The 22,143-nt window shown below is 46.0% G+C and overlaps 1 protein-coding gene across 6 annotated transcripts in view; it reads right to left on the bottom strand.

The window, feature by feature from the left end:
- Positions 1-22,143, bottom strand: part of Snx10 (sorting nexin 10) — a 68,725-nt gene that overhangs the window by 28,600 nt on the left and 17,982 nt on the right. For 4 of the 6 annotated variants that reach the window (XM_036182164.1, XM_036182158.1, XM_036182162.1 and 1 more), the window contains one exon: positions 2,610-2,656. In XM_036182164.1, the coding sequence (XP_036038057.1) occupies positions 2,610-2,633 (24 nt within the window). In that variant the 5' untranslated portion in view covers positions 2,634-2,656. The other 2 variants (XM_036182160.1, XM_036182163.1) reach the window with 2 other exon arrangements.

Genomic DNA, 22,143 nt, shown 5'->3' with positions numbered 1-22,143 from the left:
TGGTGACACAAGGACATGGTGACACAAACCTGTAGTCCCAGCATTTCGGGGAGAGACAGAATCCCTGTGGCTCACCAGCCAGCCAGTCTATCCTAATTGGCAAGTTCCAGGCCAAGTGAGAGACCCTGTCTCATAAAACTAGGTAGAAGGTGCATGAGGAATAACACCTGAGGTTGACCCCTGACCCTCACATCCACATGTACATGCATCACTGCACACACATTCAGAAACACACACACACACACACACACACACACACACACGGGGGGGGGGGGGGGGGCTGGAGAGATGGCTCAGAGGTTAACAGCACTGATTGCTCTTCCAGAGGTCCTGAGTTCTGTTCCCAGCAACCACATGATCTATAATGAGATCTGGAATCCAAGCATACATGCAGACAAAGCATGTATACATAATAAATAGATAAATCTTTAAAAGAGAAAGAAAGAAAGAAAGAAAGAAAGAAAGAAAGAAAGAAAGAAAGAAAGAAAGAAAGAAAGAAATGCAAGAATGAATGAATGAAGCCTGGTGTGGTAGTCTACACCTTTAGTCCCAGTATTTAGAGGTGGGGAATCTTTGTGAGTCTGAGGCCAGCCCAGTTTACATAGTGAATTCTACAACAGCCAGGGCTATAGTGACACCCTGTCTCAAACAAGCAAACAAACAAATAAATAAATGAAGAAGAACGACCAAACTAACCAACAGCCACAAGTGTCTTACAACTAGGGCATAATGCAATCAGTAGAGTGCTTGCCAACCATATATAAAACCCTGGTTTGATCCCTTGCAATGCACAAAGTACACTTCTAATCCCAACACTCTGGACGTAGACACACTAGCTATATATCAAAGTCAAGATCAACCTGGACTACATAAAACTGAAAAAAAAAATGGTTCTTGCTGCTTTCATAGGTGAACACACACACACACACACACACACACACACACACACACAGAAAGAACATTTTAAAATATCACTTTGGAGCAGTGCTCATGGTGGACACAGCTCAGCCAATGATGTCAGACTAAGGCAGATGTAGTAAGGAACTCACCCCACCCAAAGAGGGGACAGGACCCTCTGAAGCTGCAGGTTGTCTCTAGACCTGTAATATCCTGCCAGAGTATGGTCTGGCTCCTGGACAACCTAACTACCTGACCATCATGGACTGTTGTAGCACTTCTGGCTTTCAGAAGAAATGCAGACTACATATAGAGTCTGACTTCCAAACCATGAGTTCTGCATCAAAGAGTCAACCAATGACATGCCAAAAATAGTTGATAATAGAGCCTGGGAAGATAGCTCAGTCTTTTGGCAAGCATAAGGACCTGGGTTTGATCCCCAGAATCCACATAAAAATCAGGTCACAGCGGCATACATCTGTAAGCCCAGTGCTGAGGAGGTGGACACAGGAGGATTTCTGGGGCACAGTGGCCAGCTAATCTAACCTAATTGATAGGCCCCAAATCCCAGTGAGTGACTGAGTCTCAACATACAAGTTGGACAGCCACCTGAGGAACAAGACCCAAGGTTGACCTCTGGCATGTACCCACACACATGTACCAGTGTGCACACACAATTGGAAAGAAGCTAAGTATGACAGCTCACACCCAGTTCAGGGCCATCTTGGGCTACATAGTGCATCTGTACTAGATATACACGGACTTTTCCCCTCGTCATTCCCCCCTAAATGATGTAACTACTACCACGGCATTTAACTGCATTTGGCATTGTAAGTCTTCCAGAGATGATTTAAAGTATGTGAGAAGCTGGACATGGTGACACACACTTGTAATCCTAGCCGTGGGGAGGTAGAAGCAGAAAGATCAGAGAATCAAGCCTAGTCTTAGCTGCATAGTGAGTTCAAAGTCAACCTGGTACCCTGCCTTAAAAGATCAAATAAATGAATGAATGAATGAATGAATGAATGAATGAATGAAGAAAGCACATAGATACTTGGAAGGATTGGGCAGGTTATATGCAAATACTGCACCATTTTATACAAAGGGCTTGAGCATCCTGAGACACTGGCATCTTCTGAGGTGGATACTTTCCTAGATAGAACCAATCCCCCTGGGTAGTAAAAGACAGCTGAGTTAGCTCTACCCCAGATGGAAGCCCGGGAAACTGGGCTTTGGAGGCCTGAAGTCCAGGACGCAGTTAAGAAAAGATAGTCTCGCTTGAGTTGTGGGGGAAAACAACGAAGCTCTAAAGACAACAAACAGGTCCAACTGAAACTCAGGGCAGGCAACACTTTCCTGGGATGTAGAGCAGAACACCGAGCAAGCAGAGGAAAGAGATGCTCAGGCGAAGGGTGGGGGGTAGAACCGCACAGAGCATGCTGGGTCTGGGAGGCAGTGTGTAGACAGACACGTGACTGGCAAAGTGCACTACAGCTCGGTCACAGAACTAGAAAGGGGTGCCATGGACATCCTACTGCATCCTGCCCCTGCTACAGTAGGACAGGAAGTGTCCCTCTTCCTTCAGCCCCTTTCAAGATGTTGCCAGTTTCCAGTTACTACCTGGACCAACCTGTGATCAGCCAAAATCCATGGGATATTTCTTTTCATGTTTCCAACCCAGTCTCTCCATAAATGAACAGGTAATGTCTTACCTCTTTCTGCTGTTCAGGAAACATCTTCAACTCAGTACACGATCAACCTGAAAAATAAGGTATCATCAATACTAATGGCATCAAACTTCCACTCCAGAGTTCCCCCACGTTCCCCAGACTCTTTAACCTGTGAAACTGAAACTTTGATTCCCAACTCCCCATTCTCCCTGCTCCAGCCCTGTGAAAACATATGATTAAAATGTGTGCTGTATGTGTGCTGAGGGACAGACTCCTCAGAGGGAAGAGTTGAACTGTGGCTGCCACAACAACTGTGAACGTGGCTTTATTTGGGAATACAGTTAAGAATGCACAGATATGGTTGGGGATTTAACTCAGTGGCAGAGCACTTGCCTAGCAAGTGCAAGGCCCTGGGTTCGATCCTCAGCTCCAAAAAAAAAAGAATGCACAGATACAGTCATTCCAGCTTACTTAAGTGGATCCTAAATCTAATGACAAGACTCCTTTTTGAGTTGGAGGTAGGGTCTCATATATCCCAGGTGGGCCTCAGATTCACTACGTAGCTGGTCCTAGTCCCTCCTGCCTCTACTATCCAAGGGCTGGATGTAAAAGTGTCCACCACCATTATAGTGATATTTTATTTGTATTGAAATGTGACTTTATTTGTATGTTAATAAAGTTGCCCTGAGGTCAGAGCAAGCCAGAGCAGAAGCTGGGCGGTGGTGGTGCACACCTTTAATCCCAGCACTTGGGAGGCAGAGCTGGGTAGATCTCTGTATGTTCAAGGACACAGCCAGCATGGCAGACACACGCCTTTAATTTCAATACCAACCATAGAAGACCTGGAGGTCTGACAGGCAGTGACGAGGAGGTCATGTGGCTGGGTTTACAACCAATGAGAAAACAGAACAGAAAGTCTATAAAAAAGACAGGACACACAGAAGTAGGTCTCTTGCGGAAAGACAGCAGAAGCAGTGAAGGGTAAGGCTCTCAGCTATTGCTCTGACCTCTTGGTTTTTAACACTGGCTCTGTGTTTCTTATTTAACAAGACGGTTACATCTACACACCATACCTAGTGACAAGTATCCTCATAAGAGAAAACAGAGGGCCAGATGTGCTGGCTCACGCCTTAGCCCCAGTACTTAGGGAGCTGAAGCATTATGAGTATCATGAGTTCTAGGCCAGCCTGAGCTACAGAGAGACCCAGAGGGAGGGAGCAAGGATCCTGCTAAGACTTTGGCTTCGGACTTCCAGCCTCCAGAACTGTGTAAGGATACATTTCTGTGGTTTGAAGGACCAAGTGTGTAGTAATATAGGATGCTAGTACAGCAGAGACCCACGTGGAATGAACTAGAAAGATGACCTGGGGTACAACTGGGAATGAGGGGACTCATGCATCTGTCCAAGCACTCATTCAATGAGAGCAGACTGAGCTCCTACTATATGCCATGTGCTGACCCAGACATAAGCAGAACAGAGTCTGTGAGGTTAACTATACAATTCCAATATGGGGATGACTTGAAAAGGACAGGGCAGGGGACCCTTGACAAGAATGGAGGGACACACCCCACAGGTGAACCTGGAGACCATTATGTCACGGGCAAAGGGGACCATCACAAAAACCCAGACAGGCAGGAAAGGCCTACAGTCGTCACGGACAGAAGTGAAATGGTGGCTTCTGGAGGTGGCCGGGAGCGGGGTGGCGGAAGAATTCTGGAGATTGTTTGTATATTGTCTATGAGCAAAGGAATCTCAACAAACCATGTGTATATCTACAAATGGTTATTGCAGTCAACTTCATATGTATCTTACATATTTTATAATGCATAATTTAGATTCATATATACGTGGTGTCCCTGATCTGCATTTCTCCAACAGAGCAGAACTGTGGGGGAGACCTGAGCACGCTCACTGCACATAGCTGAGGACTTTGCCCAAGGTCTTTAAGAGAAAGAATATGCACAAGTATCGTTTCAATTCTGACCCCGTCTGTTTCCCAGCCTAATGCTGGCTCTATGGTGATGTAATATAGACAACTGGGTCAGAGGTGAGAACATCCCCCAGCGTGAGTGCTCCTCACCCACGCACTAAGTATGGGTGGATTCATACCGAAGGGAGAAATTAATGGGTGTTATTGATAAGGAAACATGTTTTCCATCTTTTACTGGATGACTTAAGAGAAACAGGGGAGATAGCTCAGTCAGTACAGCACTTGCTATACAAGCGTGAGGTCCTCGGTTTGATCCTAGCACCCGATATGATGGCATGCCTTTGCAATCCCAGCTCTGAGAAGGCAGACACAGGTAAATCCCTTGGGGAGGGGGGGCAGGGAAGAGGTGGTAGGAGGAAGGAGGGTAGGAAGGGAGGATATAAATGGGAATCCTCCAATGAACCCTTGACCTTGACCGTATCTTCGCTGTGGATGTAGGGCCAGGTCCCAAGAACTGGATGCCTGAGCCCAGGGACAGAGGGACACAAAGACACCTTTCTAGTATTTCCCTCTACATCTTACCATCTTGCCTGGACACCGCCTCCTCCAGTACACTATCTTAGCCGGCAACATCACGTCATTAATACTGAAGAGATTCCCATGAGACAATTGTACCTAGGGGAGGCATCAGTCATACCTCTCACTTCTCATAATTCTGCCTGCCAAGGGCCCATGTGTTCAAGGCCCAGCTCCAAGTCTCTGTGCTCTCTTAAGTCACTGGGTCCCCAGTCCTTCTTCTTCCTACACTTCCAGCTATACTTGCTGTCACATGCCCTAAAGGAAATAGGATAACTAACCACTGATTGGCACCCTCTAAGAGCACAGACCAAAGCAAACCCCACCTGCATGGAAGGCTGTTAGCATGATAGAAAACCAGCCAACACAGCTATTTAAAAAACAAACAAACAAACTTGAAAAAGTTATATATATGAATCTTAGTATGGGGGCGGGGGCAGGGAAGAGCATGGGGCAGGAAGGTCCCTGTGGGACAGGACCCTTGTAAGGGGTTGGCTAAACATCCTGAGCCAGTCTCAGGAGCATCTCAGAAAGGCGACTGTTTCCAAGGTATCTGAGGGCTGTGTCGCTTTATAGTTCTCAGAAACCTATCACTTATCCCTCAAAATGAAACCTCCTTCCCGACACCCAGTTCCTGAGAAGCATTTCCTCCAGAAAGTACACAGGGAGGGAAGCCCATGATGTATCGACCCTGGACCCCACCAGTTCACCGTCCAGCAGGGGAAAGAAAAGCTGGACATACTGGGCAGCTGACACTGTGGCCACTGTGTGGAAACACCTCTAGCACCAAGGGTCCCTAAGCAATGCTACAAAACACAGATGGCAGGACCTAGTACCAAAGCCAGTATGTGATAACTTACGAAAATACAAAATCAATAGAAGATTGGACAACCAGTCACTGATCTAAGCCCATGAGAATTTAAATCTGTGGTCTGTCTCAGGGGAAAAGGAGACAGAAGCAGGAAAGATGGCTCAGCAGTTAGGAGTACTTGCTGCTCTTGCAGAGGACACAGGTTCAGTTCCCAGCACCCATGCCTAGTAGCTCACAGCCCCCTGTGACTACAATGCCAGGGACTAGATACACTCTTGCAGCTTCTGCAGACACTGAGGCACATACACATAAGTAAAAATACATTGACAAAAATTTTAAATAGACACATCAAATAACAAAAATTATTTATTACATACGTGACAAAAGATGAACAGATCAAGCTGGGTGGTGGTGGCACATGCCTTTAATCCCAGCACTCGGGAGGCAGAGGCAGGTGGATCTCTGTGAGTTCGAGGCCAGCCTGGTCTACAAAGTGAGTTCCAGGACAGACACAAAGCTACACAGAGAAACCCTGTCTCGAGAAAACAAAACAACAAAAACAAACCTCTGGGGTTGGGGATTTAGCTCAGTGGTAGAGCGCTTGCCTAGCAAGCATAAGGCCCTGGATTCGATCCTCAGCTCAGGCAAAAAAATTCCTAATCTGTTTTACCAAAGACTATTTCTGTAAGAAGGTAAGCAAAGGTTTTCAGCGATTAATCTGCAAAACAACACCCAGAAAGGTACTTAAATAAAATTTACAGAAAGCCTTTGATTTAGCCTGAGTCTCACGGTCGGCTCGACAGACTGGTCACACCAGAATGCAGTCTCCAGTCAGGTGCCAAGCAGTGGACGAACTTTGAAATTCATGCCAATGAGTCACAAGGCTCTTTCCATAGCGTGGCAGGATGAGCAGGGCCAATCTGTTTGAACCCGACAAGGAAGCAATCAGTCCACTTGCTCCTTGTTCCTATCTCTTCCAACATGTTTCCTTCTTCAGCCTTCAACCGAGTTTGCCAGCCTCTGCTCAGCTCACCGGAGTTCATCAGCTGCTCATATTTGTGTGTATGATAAGGAATCGAACCCAGGATCCTACACATGCTAGGAAGGTGTTCCACTAACAGAGCAACGTCCCCATTCCTCATCTAGTCTTTAATTAATATACTCCCTAGTTCTTCTTCTTCTTCTTCTTCTTCATCATCATCATCAAGTCAGACAGTGGTGGTGCATACCTTTAATCCCAGCCCTCAGGAAGCAGAGGCAGGCAGATCTCTGAGTTTGAGGCCAGCCTGGTCTACATTCTGAGTTCCAGGACAGCAAAGGTTACACATAGAAAAAAATTAAATAATAATAATAATAATAATAATAATAATAATAATAATAATAATAATAATTTTGAAAATAGAATTCCCACATACAGCAATTCCACTTCTGAGTATATATTTTATTTTTTTATTATTTTATTTCATGTATATGGGTGTTTTGTCTGCATGTATGTCTGTGCACCACATGATTGCCTACTACCCTCAGAGGTCAAAAGGGGTGTCGGAACCTGTGGAACTGGAGTTACAGATGGTTGTATCCATGATGTGGGTTCTGAGAATTGAACCTAGGTCCCCTAGAAGATAGATAGACAGACAGTCAGGCAGGCAGATAGACAGACAGACAGATAGATAAACTGAAAGTAGGATCTCAACAAGATATTCATACAAATGTCCACAGAAGAATTATTCACAAGGCTAAGATGGAGAAGCAATTCAAGTGTCCAAAGATGGATAAAATGATAAAATGTGGCGTGTGCCCTCGGCAGTATTCAGCCTTAAAAGGAAGTAATTAATAGATACTACCACATAGATCAGTGGTTCTCAACCTGTGAACCACGACCCCTTTGGGAGTTGAACACCCCTTTCACAGGGGTTGCCTAAGACCATCAGAAAAACCAGATGTTTACATTCCGATTCATAACAGTAGCAAAATTACAGCTATGAAGTAGCAATGAAAATAATTTTAGGGTTGGGGTCACCACAACATGAGGTATCAAAGGCAGCATTAGGAAGCTTGAGAACCACAGATACAGTTGAACTTTACAGATATTAGGCTAAATGAAAATTTTGGTCACAAAAGATAAATCCTTCATGATTCCACTCACATGAGGTTGTGTGTGTAATGAATGTGTTGTCAAGTGTCTTTCTCAATTCCTCTATCATATTTTTAGGGACAGAGCCCCTCCTAGAACCCAGTGCTCACCAACTGGCTAGGCTGACTAGGCTATAAGCATCAAGGATGTTCTTGTCTCTGCACCCACCCTGCAGTGGAGTTACAAACACATATCACCACATCAGGCTTATTACACGGGTCGTGGGTATCCAAACTCAGGTCCTCATGTTTGTATAGCAAAGACTTCACCAGCTGAGGTATTGCCCACACCCTCCTCTGCGGTTTTCAACCTAGTCAAATCATACAGGAAGTAGGCAGGGGCTAGGGAGCAAGGAGGAAATGGCACACTCTTCTTGTTCAGTGGACAGAGTTTCAGTTCTGCCAGACACTAAAAGAGCTAGAAAGTGTGGCACGTGACATGCATGCACTACACATGACTGAGCTGTGCGTTAAATGGGTTAAATGGTGAGTTTCATGTCACACACAAGACTTACAATTTTTAAAAGCTCTAAAGTACATTTAAATACTTAATCTTTTCTATTTACAGAAGCTCAATCAAAGACACCAGATACCACAGCTGTCCCTTTAAAACTCAAGATTGGGGCTAGAGAGACAGCTCAGTGAGTAAGAACACTGGCTGCTCTTCCAGCCAACCCAAGTTTGATTCCCAGCTCACACCTGGTGGCTCACAACCATCTGTAACACCAGTTCTGTGAGATCTAACCTCTTCTGGTTCTTCAGGCACCAAGCACACACGTGGTACACAGATATACATGCAGGCAAAAATTCATACACGGAAAACAATTTTAAGAGAATAAAAGTAAAGATTGGATGATAATATCCACGACTGACAGGGATCATTAGAAATGGAGATTAAGCTGGGAGGTGGTGGTGCAGGCCTGTAATCCCAGCACTCGGAAGGCAGAGGCAGGTGGATCTCTGTGAGTTCTGAGACCAGCCTGGTCTACAGAGCTAGACAGGCTCCAAAGCTGCAGAGAAACCCTGTCTAAAAAAAAGAAAGAAAGAAAGAAAAAGAAATGGAGATTAAACAACATCAGTAGGAATCTGAGCTATGTCAATACCATGAAAAATAGCGAGGCCCAAGCTGGGCATGGTGGTCTATGTTATCCCAACACTTAGAAGTCTGAAACAGGAGTATCTTGAGTTCAAGGACTGTCTGAGCTACAGAATGAGACCATGTCTTAAAAAAATTCTAAAAAGACAATTCAACCTTATAGTTCAAAGGTATTTGTAAATCGTTTAACTTAGAAAATTCAACCCAAACAGCTCAATGCAGTTTGTGCAGAGTATTTGCACACCAGCAGACATCACCAATGTGCTTTGCCTTCAATGGCCCATCCCAGCTTTGGGGAAGCCATGGCAGGAAGAGGGAGGCAAGCTCAAGGCCAGCCTGTGTTACAGTGTGAAACTGTATCCCAGAAAAATAAACAGCCAGGCCTGGTGGTGCACGCCTTTAATGCCAGCACTGAGAAGGCAGAGGCAGGCAGATCTGAGTTCAAGGTTAGTCTGATCTACATAGCAAGTTCTAGGCCAACAAAGGATACACAGTGAGCCCTTGCCTCAAAAACAAACCAATTGGGGCTGGAGAAATGGCTCAGGGGTGGTTCCATTCCCAGCACCCACATGGTGGCTCACAATCATCTATAACTCTGCTCCAGTGGATCCAATGCCCTCTTTTGGCCTGTGTGCTCAAGACATGCACACAGTGCACATACATGCACATAGGCAAAACATCCAAACACATAAAATAAAATATTTTAAAATTAAAAATAAATACAGGGGTGAGAAAGATGTCTTAACAGATTAAAAGTGCTCACTGCCAACCAAGTATGACAACCTAAACTCAATCCCCTGAACTGACATGGTAAGAGAACCAACTCCCTCAAGTAATCCCATGATCAACAACACACACACACACACACACACACACACACACACACACACACACACACACACACACACACATACACACACACACGTAATGAAGATGTGGCCCAGTGGCATAGCATTTGCCTAACACGAATGAAGGCTGTATGCTTAACCACTATTATCACACACAGAAAAAAAAGGTAGGAAGAGAATATGAGAATATAAAACATAGACTGATAGACTGTTTGGACCAACCAGGCAGTGGTATCAATGACTTTTGCAAGGTATATGTTTGTCTCTTTACTTATTTACTTAAAAATGGATCTCATGTGACCAAATAAGTGATGGTCACTTCTGGGTAGTAGAATTATGACTATTCTAAATGTCCTTCTTTTCTGAATTTTTCCCAGACAATAAAGATGAATCTGTTACTTTTGTTGAGTCATGCCTGGCTTCTTGTTTTATTTAAGACAAGGTCTCGCCCATCACCTAGGCTAGCCACGAACTCACAGCATACCACCTCAGCCTCCTGAGTTCCCAGACAGCAAGTATCCTGGAGATGGATCTAGGGGCTTTGTGTATACTAGGCACATCTCTACCAACTGAGGCACATCCCCAGCCCTGTATTTGTTACTTTTAAAATGGTAAACTCAGGCTGGGCAGTGGTAGCCAGGAAGGTCTCTGAGTTCTACAGAGTGAGTTCCAGGACAGCCAGGGCTACACAGAGAAACCCTGTCTCCAAAACAAAAAAAGGTACACAGGAATCAGAGGTAAGTGGATCTCTCAAGACCAGCCTGGTTTACACAGAGAGTTCTAGGCCAGCCAGGGCTACAGAATCAACCACCACCACCAAAAAAAAAAAAAAAAAAATCTAATGAGGCTGGACAGACACACACACACACACACACACACACACACACACACACACACAGAGTCAGCTTCCCTTTTCTGTACTCTGCTTCCCCATAAAATGCTCAGCTACTTTTCTAATTTAGTTTTAAAATTCCAGGGTCCTCTTAGGCTTATGCTCTCGAGGACACTAGATATTACAGTTTTCTGAGGAGTTTTCTCACCTGCTGGCACTGCCCTGGGCACATCTGTAGCAGGGCAGGCACTCTCCCACACCTCCCGGGGCGCTCAGAGAGCCGGGTCCTGTCTGGAGCTGCACTACCTTAACACCCCTTTTGTGACCGTCCCTAAGCACGGGTTGAGACATCAAGGATGAGTGTTGGACTCCAGAGAGGCTGCCTCAGGTACCACCCCATATTTAGGTAATGACACTCCCTCCCTGCATCTGAACCAGGAAAGCCTGGAGCACCACTCAGGAGCTCTTAGCGTGCTTGCTGCTCTGCAAAGTGGTTAATGACAACTGCAGAGATAAGGATGTTCCCCGCTAAAGGGCTCAGAGGTGAACTGTAAAAAGATGTAGAGAAAAGGTATTGGAGCTGAACAAAGCCGGTCACACACAGTGCTGAGGTGCTGAGTCATTCCTCGGCCTGTTTAGGGGGGTGGCACTGGGGCTGATGCAGGGACTTGCACATGTTAAGTTAGCACCCCACAATTCTGTCCGAGTCATGTTCTATTGTTGTGAACAGACACCATGACCAAGGCAACTCATAAAGAAAGCACAGACAGGCTAGGCAGTGTGGTGGTGCACACCTTTAATCCCTGCACTCAGGGGATAGAGGCAGGTGGATCTCTGTGAGTTCAAGGCCAGCCTGGTCAATAAAGCTACACAGAGAAACCCTGTCTCGAAACAAAACAAAAGAAAGAGAAGAAAGAGAACACTAACAGGGACTGGAGGCTTGCTTACAGTTCCGGACAGTTTTGGTCATCAAGGTGGAGGGCAAGGTGACAGATGCTGGAGCAATGCCTAAGACCTTACATCCTCTCAGCAAGAGGACACAGAAGCAGGAGGGGGCCTGGTGTGGGTTCTTGAAACCTCAAAGCCCACCCCCAGTGACACACTCCTCCTCCAACAAAGCCACACTTCCTCATCTTCCCTAAACAACCCACTGACTTGGAACCAAACAATCAAATATATGAGCCTATGGAGATCATTTTTATTTAAGCCACTACAAACTTTTACAGGTTATGTATATGAAAATCAATAAATACCACTAATATTCCAATCTCTACCATATGGGCTAGAAGTTAAATTTATGGTGCTAAACATGACCAAAATTGGGGTTTAAAATTAAGGAACAAAAAAAAAAAAAATTAACTTCATGATTATTCTGACAACAGTCTGCCTGGAACTGTGTGCAGAACTGCATGCTGAGTGTTGGGCCTGACATCTTTTCATCCTCACACTAGGAAACACACCACTGAGGGCTGGAGACATGGCTCAGCAGTTTTCCAGAGGATTCCAGTTCGATTCCTAGCACCCCGATGGCAGCTCACAACTGTCTGCAACTTCAAGATCTGACACCCTCACACAGACATCCATGCAGGAAAAACACCAAGGTACATAAAATAAAAATAAATAATTTTTTTTAAAAAAGAAAAGACACCATTCAGTATAGTGGAAGAACTAATAAGTATGGGGGAGGGGTGAAAGAAAGAGAACAGGAAGAGCAGAGGAAGAGCAGAGGAAGGGCAGGGTGCCCACCCCCAGAGCGTGTGCAGACATGAGGATGCTCTAACCAGGACCATGGTATCCCTGCTCAGAAATGACCCTCACCTCTCAGATCAAAAAGTACTACTTCCTGCAGGGCGGTGGTGGCGCACACTGTGAATCCCAGCACTCAGGAAGCAGAGGCAGGTGGATCTCTGTGAGTTGGAGGCCAGCCTGGTCTACAGAGTGTGATCCAGGACAGGCACCAAAACTGCACAGAAAAGCCCTGTCTCAAAAAAACAAAAAAGGAAAAAAGAAAAAGAAATAGTACTACTTCCCCCTTCCTGGGATCTCCTTTGATGCTAACAAGGCTGCCTTCACTAATGATCTATTTGAGCTACATTTGTTTATTTCCGCTTCAGAACAGCTGGTAACTGCAGCTGTGTTCAGGAGGCTGAGGCAGAAGGATGCCGCACAGTCCAAGCTAGCCTGGGCTACGGAGCAAGCCAAAATAAACTCAAAAATAGGCAAGTAAATAAAAAGAGAGGTAACTGACAGTGGGGTGTCTGGGGTTCTCTAGAGGACAAGTCCCTGCCAAAGGACCATTTTGTTTTGTTTTAAGGTAGGCTCTCACCTGGTGTGGAGGCATATACTCACAATCTCTGTGCTTGGGAGGCATATACTCACAATCTCTGTGCTTGGGAGGCAGAGGCAGTGTTTAATAACAAGTCCTGGACAAGCGTGGATTTCATGAGACCCCCACCCCAAAGAAAAAGCCCACATACTATCAGAACTGTTAAATTTCAAAGCCAGGACTAAAGGTGCCTATCTAACATCACAGCAGACCTGGTCTCCGGGTTCTCCCAGCATCCCTCAGTCCCTCCTTGTTACAGAGTATGGCTGACATACCCTCCCTCTACCTGAACTCTTCAGTCCAGGGGCTGGGCTGCCCGCCCCTCAAGGGATCTTCCCTAAATAATCCAGATTGTTTGGTTACCTACCCCTTTTGTACCTTCGGCCTTCTGGCTGCTGCACTTGGTTCCTCCCCTCTCCTCCCCTCCCCCCTCCCCTCCTCCTCTCCCCACAGAGCCTTCTTGGTGAATAGAATGTTTAACTATGTAAAGATATGTTGTAGTTGTTTGACTGCAGAATAATTGTTTAACTATGTAAAGATGTGTTGCATTTGTTTATGCTGCATTTGCTTAACTATGTAAAGATGCGTTGCTGTCTCACCTTGCCTACCTAGGGCACCGGATTGGTCTAATAGAAAGCTGAACGGCCAATAGCTAGGCAAAGGAAGGATAGGCTGGGCTGCTGGGCAGAGAGAAAGGGGAGCCACCCTGCCCGGGGCCAGACAGACAGAGAAAGCAGGAAAGCAGGGTGGACAGTATGTAGATGAGGTAAACAAGCCTGGGGTAGCATATAGATTAACAGAAATAGTTGTTTAAAAGCTAGCTAGAAACAAGCCTAAGCTAATGCTGTGCATTCATAATTAATGATAAGTATCTGTGTCACGGTTTGGGGGATGGCAGTTCAAGAAAGCCTGCTACAATGGCCCAGCTCAGTCTGGTCATGTCCACTCTGGACTCACCCAGACGTCCCTGTGCCTGCTTCAACCTATGCTCTCCCATGTAACTATGATAAACTTTCTCCTCCACCATACCTAGGAGCAGTCATGTCCTTTCCTTTTTATTTATTCCTTTCTTTGACTGACTTTCTGAGCTGAGTGTGGTGGCACACCTATAATCCCAGCATTGAAGAGTCTGAGGAAGACAGGGCAAGATGGTGCACACCTTTACTCCCAACAGTGGGGAGGCAGAGGCATGTGGATCTGTGAGTTCACAGTCAGCCTGGTCCACAAAGTGAGTTCCAGAACCGCCAGGACTACACAGGGAGACCCTGTCTCGAAAAACAAAACAAAACAACAACAAAGAAAAATCTACTCAAAAAGTCTAGGGATGTTGTTCATTGGTAGGGTGTTTGCCTAGTAAGCACAAGACCCTGGGTTTAATGCCCAGTATATTAAAAAAAAATTTTTTTAAATAGGAGATTTAAAAAGAGTAAATTCCCATGGCCTTAGATTTAGCAAATGATTTTCAGATAAGGTAGCAACAACAAAAAACAATTAAACCAGATTTCATGAAGAGTGTTTTGAAATGTAAACTTGGCTGGGTAGCTAAAGTCTGTGATCCCAGCAAGTGAGGAGGCTGAGGCCAGAGGAGGCCAAATCTAAGACCAGTCAGGGCATCCATCAAGGATGAGCTCCTATCTCAAAACCAAAAAGATGGGACTGTCACAGTCACCACCTGACCACAGTGCTGTGGGACCCACAAAGGTTTCCTCGTGAGATCTGAGCTTGCTTTACACAGCTGGGCTGCATTAGGAGATGGCTTGACCACGTGCATGGTCACCAAGTGTTTAGGATGGTCTGTACTTAGCTGTGCTAAGGGGAAGTCTTTTGCTTCACCCCTTGGCATTCCTTTAAAAGCCCTTTAGAAGAGACAGAAGGGGCTGGTGGGTTTTGACCCAGGCCCTTCTGAGGCTGTCCTATGTTTCTAACTGTCTCTCTCTCCTCTATATTTCTATCTACATATTCTTCATTTCTCCCTGCTCAAGAGTACCCCTGGGGGAAAAAGTGAGGGCAGGCCCCTCACACCTTCCAAATGACTCTTACAGTCTTAATCCTACCTGGTGTGCAATGTCCCCTGAACTAGTGGGAAGGGTTGGGATCACTTTAAGGGCTGTTTTCCTAACTTCTGAAACACCGCTAATAAAATCCACACTGGAGGTAAACACAGAGACTTCTTACAAGACCTAAAAACCCAACTCTGCAAAGGGTTACAGTGATCCAAGCAAGATTCCTAGAACTCTGTAATTCCTTCCTTCCTCAATCCTGTGGGTCCTCCAACTCCAGACATCCCTCAGTGCCTGCCACAGCCACACCTGTCCTCTGCATATAGATCTGAATGACTCTTACCATTAACCCAGTCTACAACCCCCTCCACAGACTGTGGGGTGGACATCTGCTCCTCACCCCTTGGCACATACTTTAATTAGTTTCAGATTTAGAAGATTAATCATATTTCTAACAATGCAATTATTTTCTAATATATTTTATACTTAGTGTGTGTGCAGGCACATGCACCACAGTGTGCATGTGGAAGACAAGCTCCAGAAGATGGCTCTTCCTTCCACCACATAGTACTTAGAGACTTAATACAGATAGTCCCACTTGACAGTAAGCACCTTAACCCACTAAGCCATCTTAGGAGCCCCTAATCTTACACACACACACACACACACACACACACACACACACACACAACTTTGTTTCACATGTAACCTAAATGTGTCCTCTAAATGCCTCACAACTGGCAAGCTATGGACAAGTCAGATATAAACAAACCTGCACTTGACAGATTTTTGTAAGGAATATAAGTCAAAAGAGAGAACCAGAAGTTAGCCTTTAACAGTACTTTGGGAAAAGAGGAAGTTCAAGTGTGTGTGTGTCCCCCTGCGCCCCGACACACACCAGCTGAATTAAACTCATCTTCTGGGCCAGTGTCTCCACTGCTTTTCAAGGTTCCAAAAAAAAGGGGGGGGGGCAGAACACAAACTTGTCTTTTTTGAGACAGGATTTCTATAGCTTAAGCTGGCCTGAAACTCCTACGTAGCCCAGGAGAGCCACCCCTTCTGACTCGGCCTCTCGAGTGCTGGGATTATAGGTTTGGGCCACTGAAGGGACTCTGGCCAGCTCAAGCATGGTGAACATGGCTCTGGCAAGCCTTGCCCTTCTCCCCCACACCTTCTACCTTGCTAAAAAACCATTAGATACATTCCAGAAGCTAGCCACCAAGGCCTATTCCCTTACTTGGCCGCTCCCTCCACTCCCACCAAGGTCCAGCTATCAAAGTATTGAAGTCCAGCAATCAAAAGCCCCCTTTGGCTCACCTAATTAACATGCTCAATTAAAATCAAACACCTCATCCTAAGACAGGGCTTCTCATTTTACTTTTATAAACCGCCACTTTCCTATGGGCCATACTGTCTCCTCTCTATCCAGAGACAGTCCTTGGTCCCTCGGGGACAAACACCCCTGCCCCCTTTCCCTTGTCCCCTTCCCCTTCTCCCTCAACCTCTGTCTCTTCTACCGCCACATCCTAGCCCCTCCTAACCCAGACCCCCCTCTTTCTCATCTCTTAAAAATGACACCCGCACGGTCATTGGCTGCTGTTTTCTGCCTGAGTCAGAAGCAGCCATTTTAACTTCTCTTCCCTGACTAATAAAGGAGCTCTCCGTGAAAACAGGTGTTTGGGTGTGCTTTGTGCCTAATCTGGGGTCTGGGAGGAAGCCCCCCACCCTGGCGGGCATAGTGAAAGGAACACAGAATGGACTGAGGAAATCCAGCCCGGGAATCTTTTTCATAGGAAGCTGATCTGGTGATCTCAAGAGCAATTCAAAGAGCAGTGACTATCAAAATGCCTGGGCAAATGCAGGAGAGAAACCGAGGCTTTATTCTAGGAACAGAGTGAGTCAGTGGAGGTTGTAGGACTCCTGCAGCTGAGGCAGGGTTCTGGGTTAGCAAGCTGTATCACTGCGTTAGCCAGATTCTCTAGAGGCACAGAACTTCTAGGAGACACATAGATATAATTATTCAATATACATATATGTATGTTAAATTAGCTGTGGTGCAGCTAGTCCATCAATGGCTGTCCCAATGGAAAGTTCAAGAATCCAAGTTGTTCAGTCTGGTGTCTCATGTGGTCTTCAGCCTAAGACAGAATCCCAAAGAAGTAGGCTCTAAAGTTAGTGAAGGAATGGAGTTGCCATAGCTTGCCAACAGATTAAAAGTGGATCTTCCCGACGGGCGGTGGTGGCGCACACCTTTAATCCCAGCACTCGGAGGCAGAACCTGGGGGATCTCTGTGAGTTCGAGGTCAACCTGGGTTACAGAGTGAGTTCCAGGAAAGGCGCAAAGCTACACAGAGAAACCCTGTCTCAAAACACCAAAAAAAAAAAAAAGTGGATCTTCCCACTTCCAAAGATCCAGATTAAAAATATATCTTCCCACTTCAAATGGAGAGTTTAAAAAATTCTCTCACAGGTGTACCCAGCCTCTTGGGTTTTAGTTAACTCCAGATGTAGTTAAGTTGACAACCAAGAACAGTCATCACAGTCACCTTCACAAATTTGTGGGGGTAAAGCATGGGGGGGTCATCATCCCGAAGGAATACCTCTGCCTGGACACAGGGTCAGAGCTCTGGGCTAAAGCAGATGGTGCAGTGCACCTCACATGGGCCACCTTCTCAGAAGGCAGGGTCACCGACTGCAGTCCAGTATCAACAACCCAGACCAAAATCACATATCATGCGGAGTCCTTTAAAAGCCAGCCCGGGACACAAAGCTGCTGCCAGGGGTGCTCACCGCAGCCCTGCAGCCCTGTTTCTGTTTGAGTTTTGGTTTGGTTTTGGTTTTGGTTTTGTTGTTGTTGTTGTTGTTAGTTGGTTGGATGGGTTGGTTTCGTTTGGTTTTGGTTTTGGTTTTTTGGTTAGCTGGTTGGTTGGTTGGTTGGTGGGTTGGTTTCGTTTGGTTTTTGTTTTGGTTTCTTTCAGAGGCAGTGAGTTTTAACCCAGTGCCTAGTACATGCTAGGCAAGTGCTCCACCACCGAGCTGCAGCCCCATCCATTCACGTTTATAACCGACAAAGCTGAGATAACAGAAAGTCCACTAGCAAGGAAACGACAGTGTAAAGTCCAGCGTTTGTGGTAAACCCAGTAGTGGGGAGAGGCAACTGTGTAGATGCTGAGCCAGGGAGACATCTGTGGTGCGGGGAGTGGAAGGCACAGCCCACCCACCGACCACGTGAATTCCCTGACGTAAGTACACACATGCAGTCATCCTGCACACTGCCCAGCTGCACCAGCTCAATTTCTATCCTGCTTAAGTCTTATTTGTCTTTGAGGACAGGCTGCCTGTGGGCCAGAAGTCCTCTTCACATGGGCTGGCCAATATTTGCCAGATCTAAGATGGCTGCCGGAGAGACCACCTCTCACTCATAACCCTGTGCATGCTAAATGACACACGGTGCTGTGGTAGCCGACGGGCGCCATGTTAACAACGGCAAAGATCCAGGAAAGGCACAAAAGGAGGATGAGGAGCCCAAAGTTCCAGAAAACCTCCACCCATCCCCAGAAAAGAAATGCTACTCCTCCTCCTCGCTAGCCAGTTCCTCCCATCATTGCCCACCAAGGATGGAGAGGCTCTGTATGAGTTTTTAGCCCATTTCTCCCATTCTTAGGCAAGAATAAATGTCTCCTTCACTGCTCAGATGGTGTTACAGGTTACACAATCCAGAGACAGGAAGGGAAGAAGACTCAGTTGTGGGAGGAGACTCATAACATGATATATACTTAGATCCTTATATATGAAAATGTATACATACAGAAGGATGTATGCCAACGTAAACAGAACCAGGGAATTATACACTCCTAGAGTAACCAAACTTTAAAAAACCAACATTACTTTTGTAAGTTAAAAATGTACTTATGTAGGTGTTGGAGAGATGGCTCCATGCTTAAGAACTCTTGATGCTGCTCCAGAAGACCTGGGTTTGATCCCAGCACTCCAGTGGCGGCTCACAATTATCTCTTAAGTCCAGTTCCAGGGGATCCAATTCCCTCTTCTGGCAGCTGTGGGTACTGCATGCACAGAGCATAGACATACACACAGGCAAAATACTCAAACACATAAAATAAAAATAAGTAAAATCTCAAAAGAAAAAAAACAAGTTTCTAGTAAAACTAACATAAAATACCCACAAGAATAAAAGCAGCCGCCATTTACAGCCCTTGGTCACACTGTGTGTAGACTGCACACACTGTACTGTGTACATTACACACACTGTCTCCCTCCCTTCTCACAACCTGCCCGTTCTACAGACGACTAAAGCTCAGGTGAGGTGATTTGTTCAAGGTCATCAGTCTGTCCCAGAAGTCAACCCCTCTGTCACCGGTTATCACGATACATTCTTAAGGTGCTGTCTATGCTCACTAACCCAGGGCAGCTTAGCCTAACTTTCTAGTACCAGGTATGGGCCAACAAGATGGCTCCAAAGGTAAGGGGACTTGTCACCAACCCTGCTGACCTGGGTTCAGTCTCCAGAAGAGAACCAACTCCCACCAGTTGTGTTCTGACTTCCACACACAAATAAACAAAATGTAATTATTTTGTTGTTGTTGTTGTTATTATTGTTTGAGACAGGGTCTTTCTGTATAGCCCTGGCTGTCCTGGAACTTGCTTTGTAGACCAGGCTGGCCTCAGACTCACAGAGATCCACCTGCCTCTCTGTCCCCCAATTGCTGAGATTAAAGGCATCCTGTCTATAAAATGTAATTTTTTAAATTCTGAATACATTTCCTTTGTATAATCTTTCTTGGAAGATCCGATCACTGTATTTTTAGCCTTATCTGGCAAACACTGAATTACAATCTGTCTCCCACTAAACTGTGAAGTCCAAATAGCACAGCTCCCCTCTGTCCTTGTTTATTTGGGATCTCTGGTCTCCCCTTAACAGCACAGACTGGATTCCCTGTCACATTACACTGACAAAATGGTGGTGACAAAACAATGCCCAGAAGTCACTCAAGAGCTTAGGGCACCACGGTAACAAACCATCCTATGCCCGGTGTATCCTGTGCCCAGTGTTCGCCCACGGGTTGGTACTGCGAACCCAGGCCCGGTGTTCGCCCACGGGTTGGTACTTCGAAGCCAGATCTCTGAGCACACCTCACAGCAGGGGACCAAACAGCACTCCTGACTGTGAATCAAAAGTCTGAGGTCTTGGCCAGGCGGTGATGGCGCACGCCTTTAATCCCAGCACTCGGGAGGCAGAGCCAAGTGGATCTGTGAGTTCGAGGCCAGCCTGGGCTACAGAGTGAGTTCCAGGAAAGGCGCAAAGCTACACAGAGAAACCCTGTCTCTCAGGGGGGGGGGCGGGTTGAGGTCCACTGGTGGTGGTGGTGCATACCTTTAATCCCAGCACTCCGAGAGGCAGAGGCAGGCAGATCTCTGTGAGTTCAAGGCCAGCCTGGTCTATAGAGCTAGTTCCAGGACAGCCAGGGCTACACAGAAAAACACTGTCTGAACATACACACCCCAAAAGTCTGAGTCTACTGATCCACCTAGACTCCTCCTAAGTGGCTTTGGACCTGCTTCACCTCAGCTTGCCTGGTAGCCTTACATATGAAACAAGAGCTGACAGCAGAGACTGCTTCTATGATTATTGAGCAATAAACAAGTTAATGCAAGGAGAACACCTCGGACTAGAGTCTCCCTATTAAGACACACATATAATTACCGCTAACGTGTTATTAGATTTTGAAAAACACGGAACCACAGGCTAAAAGGGCTGAGGGGCCAGTGTTTGCTTTCCGTCTGGTCACTTAATACATACTAATACGTTTAAAAAATGATGTAATTGCACCAGTGAATCATGCTTCCCAGCAGTAATCCTGGGATGCTGGACAATCCTGGGTTACTTTGGGTTCTGAAGACATGTGACTCTAGTTCAACTTACTCTTTATTTGTTTGTTTGTTTGTTTGTTTTTTCAAGATGGGGGTTTCTCTGTGTAGCTTTGCGCCTTTCCTGGAACTCACTGTGTAATCCAGGCTGGCCTCGAACTCACAGAGATCCACCTGCCTCTGCCTCCCAAGTGCTGGGATTAAAGGCGTGCGCCACCCCCTCACCCCCCCCCCCCCCCCCCCCCCGATAGTTCAATTTACTTAACCTAGCTGGGAGTCCCCATGTATCACCTGCTCAAGGAAACAGGTTCAATTTGTTTACCACGGTACAATGCTAAATATACTGATATAAATATCAAAATCTCAAATTTGACAGCTTCAGTTCCACACATGCAAGAGAAAATAACCATTTTATAGTTGATTTCCTAACAAAAACAAAAACTCATTTGACTTGTTATCTCTATTAGCTATCATGGAATTAAGATACTGTCAAGTATTTTGTACTTTTAAAAAGTTATAAAAAGGTGTTGGAGAGGTTAAGAGCACATATTGCTTTTACAGAGGCCCCATTTATTCACAGCACCCATACTGGCTGACTCACAACAATGGCCTGTAACTCCAGCTCCTAGAGTCTGGCCCCTGGCCCCCTCAGGAACTCACAAATGCAGACCTACACAATTGTTCTATGTATCCCTAGCCAGCCTGGAAATGGATATGTAGCCCAGGCTGGCCTCAAACTTGTACTGACCCTCCTGCCTCTGCCTCCCAAGTGCTGGGATTACAAGTGTGAGCCACCATGCTTGGCTTTAGGCTAGACTCCTGAGTACAGATATTCCCATACGTACACCATGATTGACTCTCCATCAACCCAGTGAACGCTTTTCTTTGAAGTATACTCTTTTAATCTCTTCTGGCTAACTCTCTTCTCACCATATGTGGAGTCTTAATATTTGCCTGTTTTCCCTGCTACTGCAACCTGATACCAACCACCCCACCCCTACCACCAGGCTCACCACTCCCTACCCCTGTCTCTTTCTTCTTAAAATGCTTTCAGCAGAGGCCAATGCTGTGCATGGGCTTTGCCTCTGACAGCAGCCTGTGAAAGTGAAAGCAGCCAGAACTTCAGAGCAGGAAAAA

The sequence above is a fragment of the Onychomys torridus genome, chromosome 3 (genome assembly GCF_903995425.1).
Source record: "Onychomys torridus chromosome 3, mOncTor1.1, whole genome shotgun sequence".
Classification (NCBI taxonomy): domain Eukaryota; kingdom Metazoa; phylum Chordata; class Mammalia; order Rodentia; family Cricetidae; genus Onychomys; species Onychomys torridus.
Note: the sequence above shows the minus strand (reverse complement) of the source record. Positions and strands in the feature narration are given on the sequence as shown.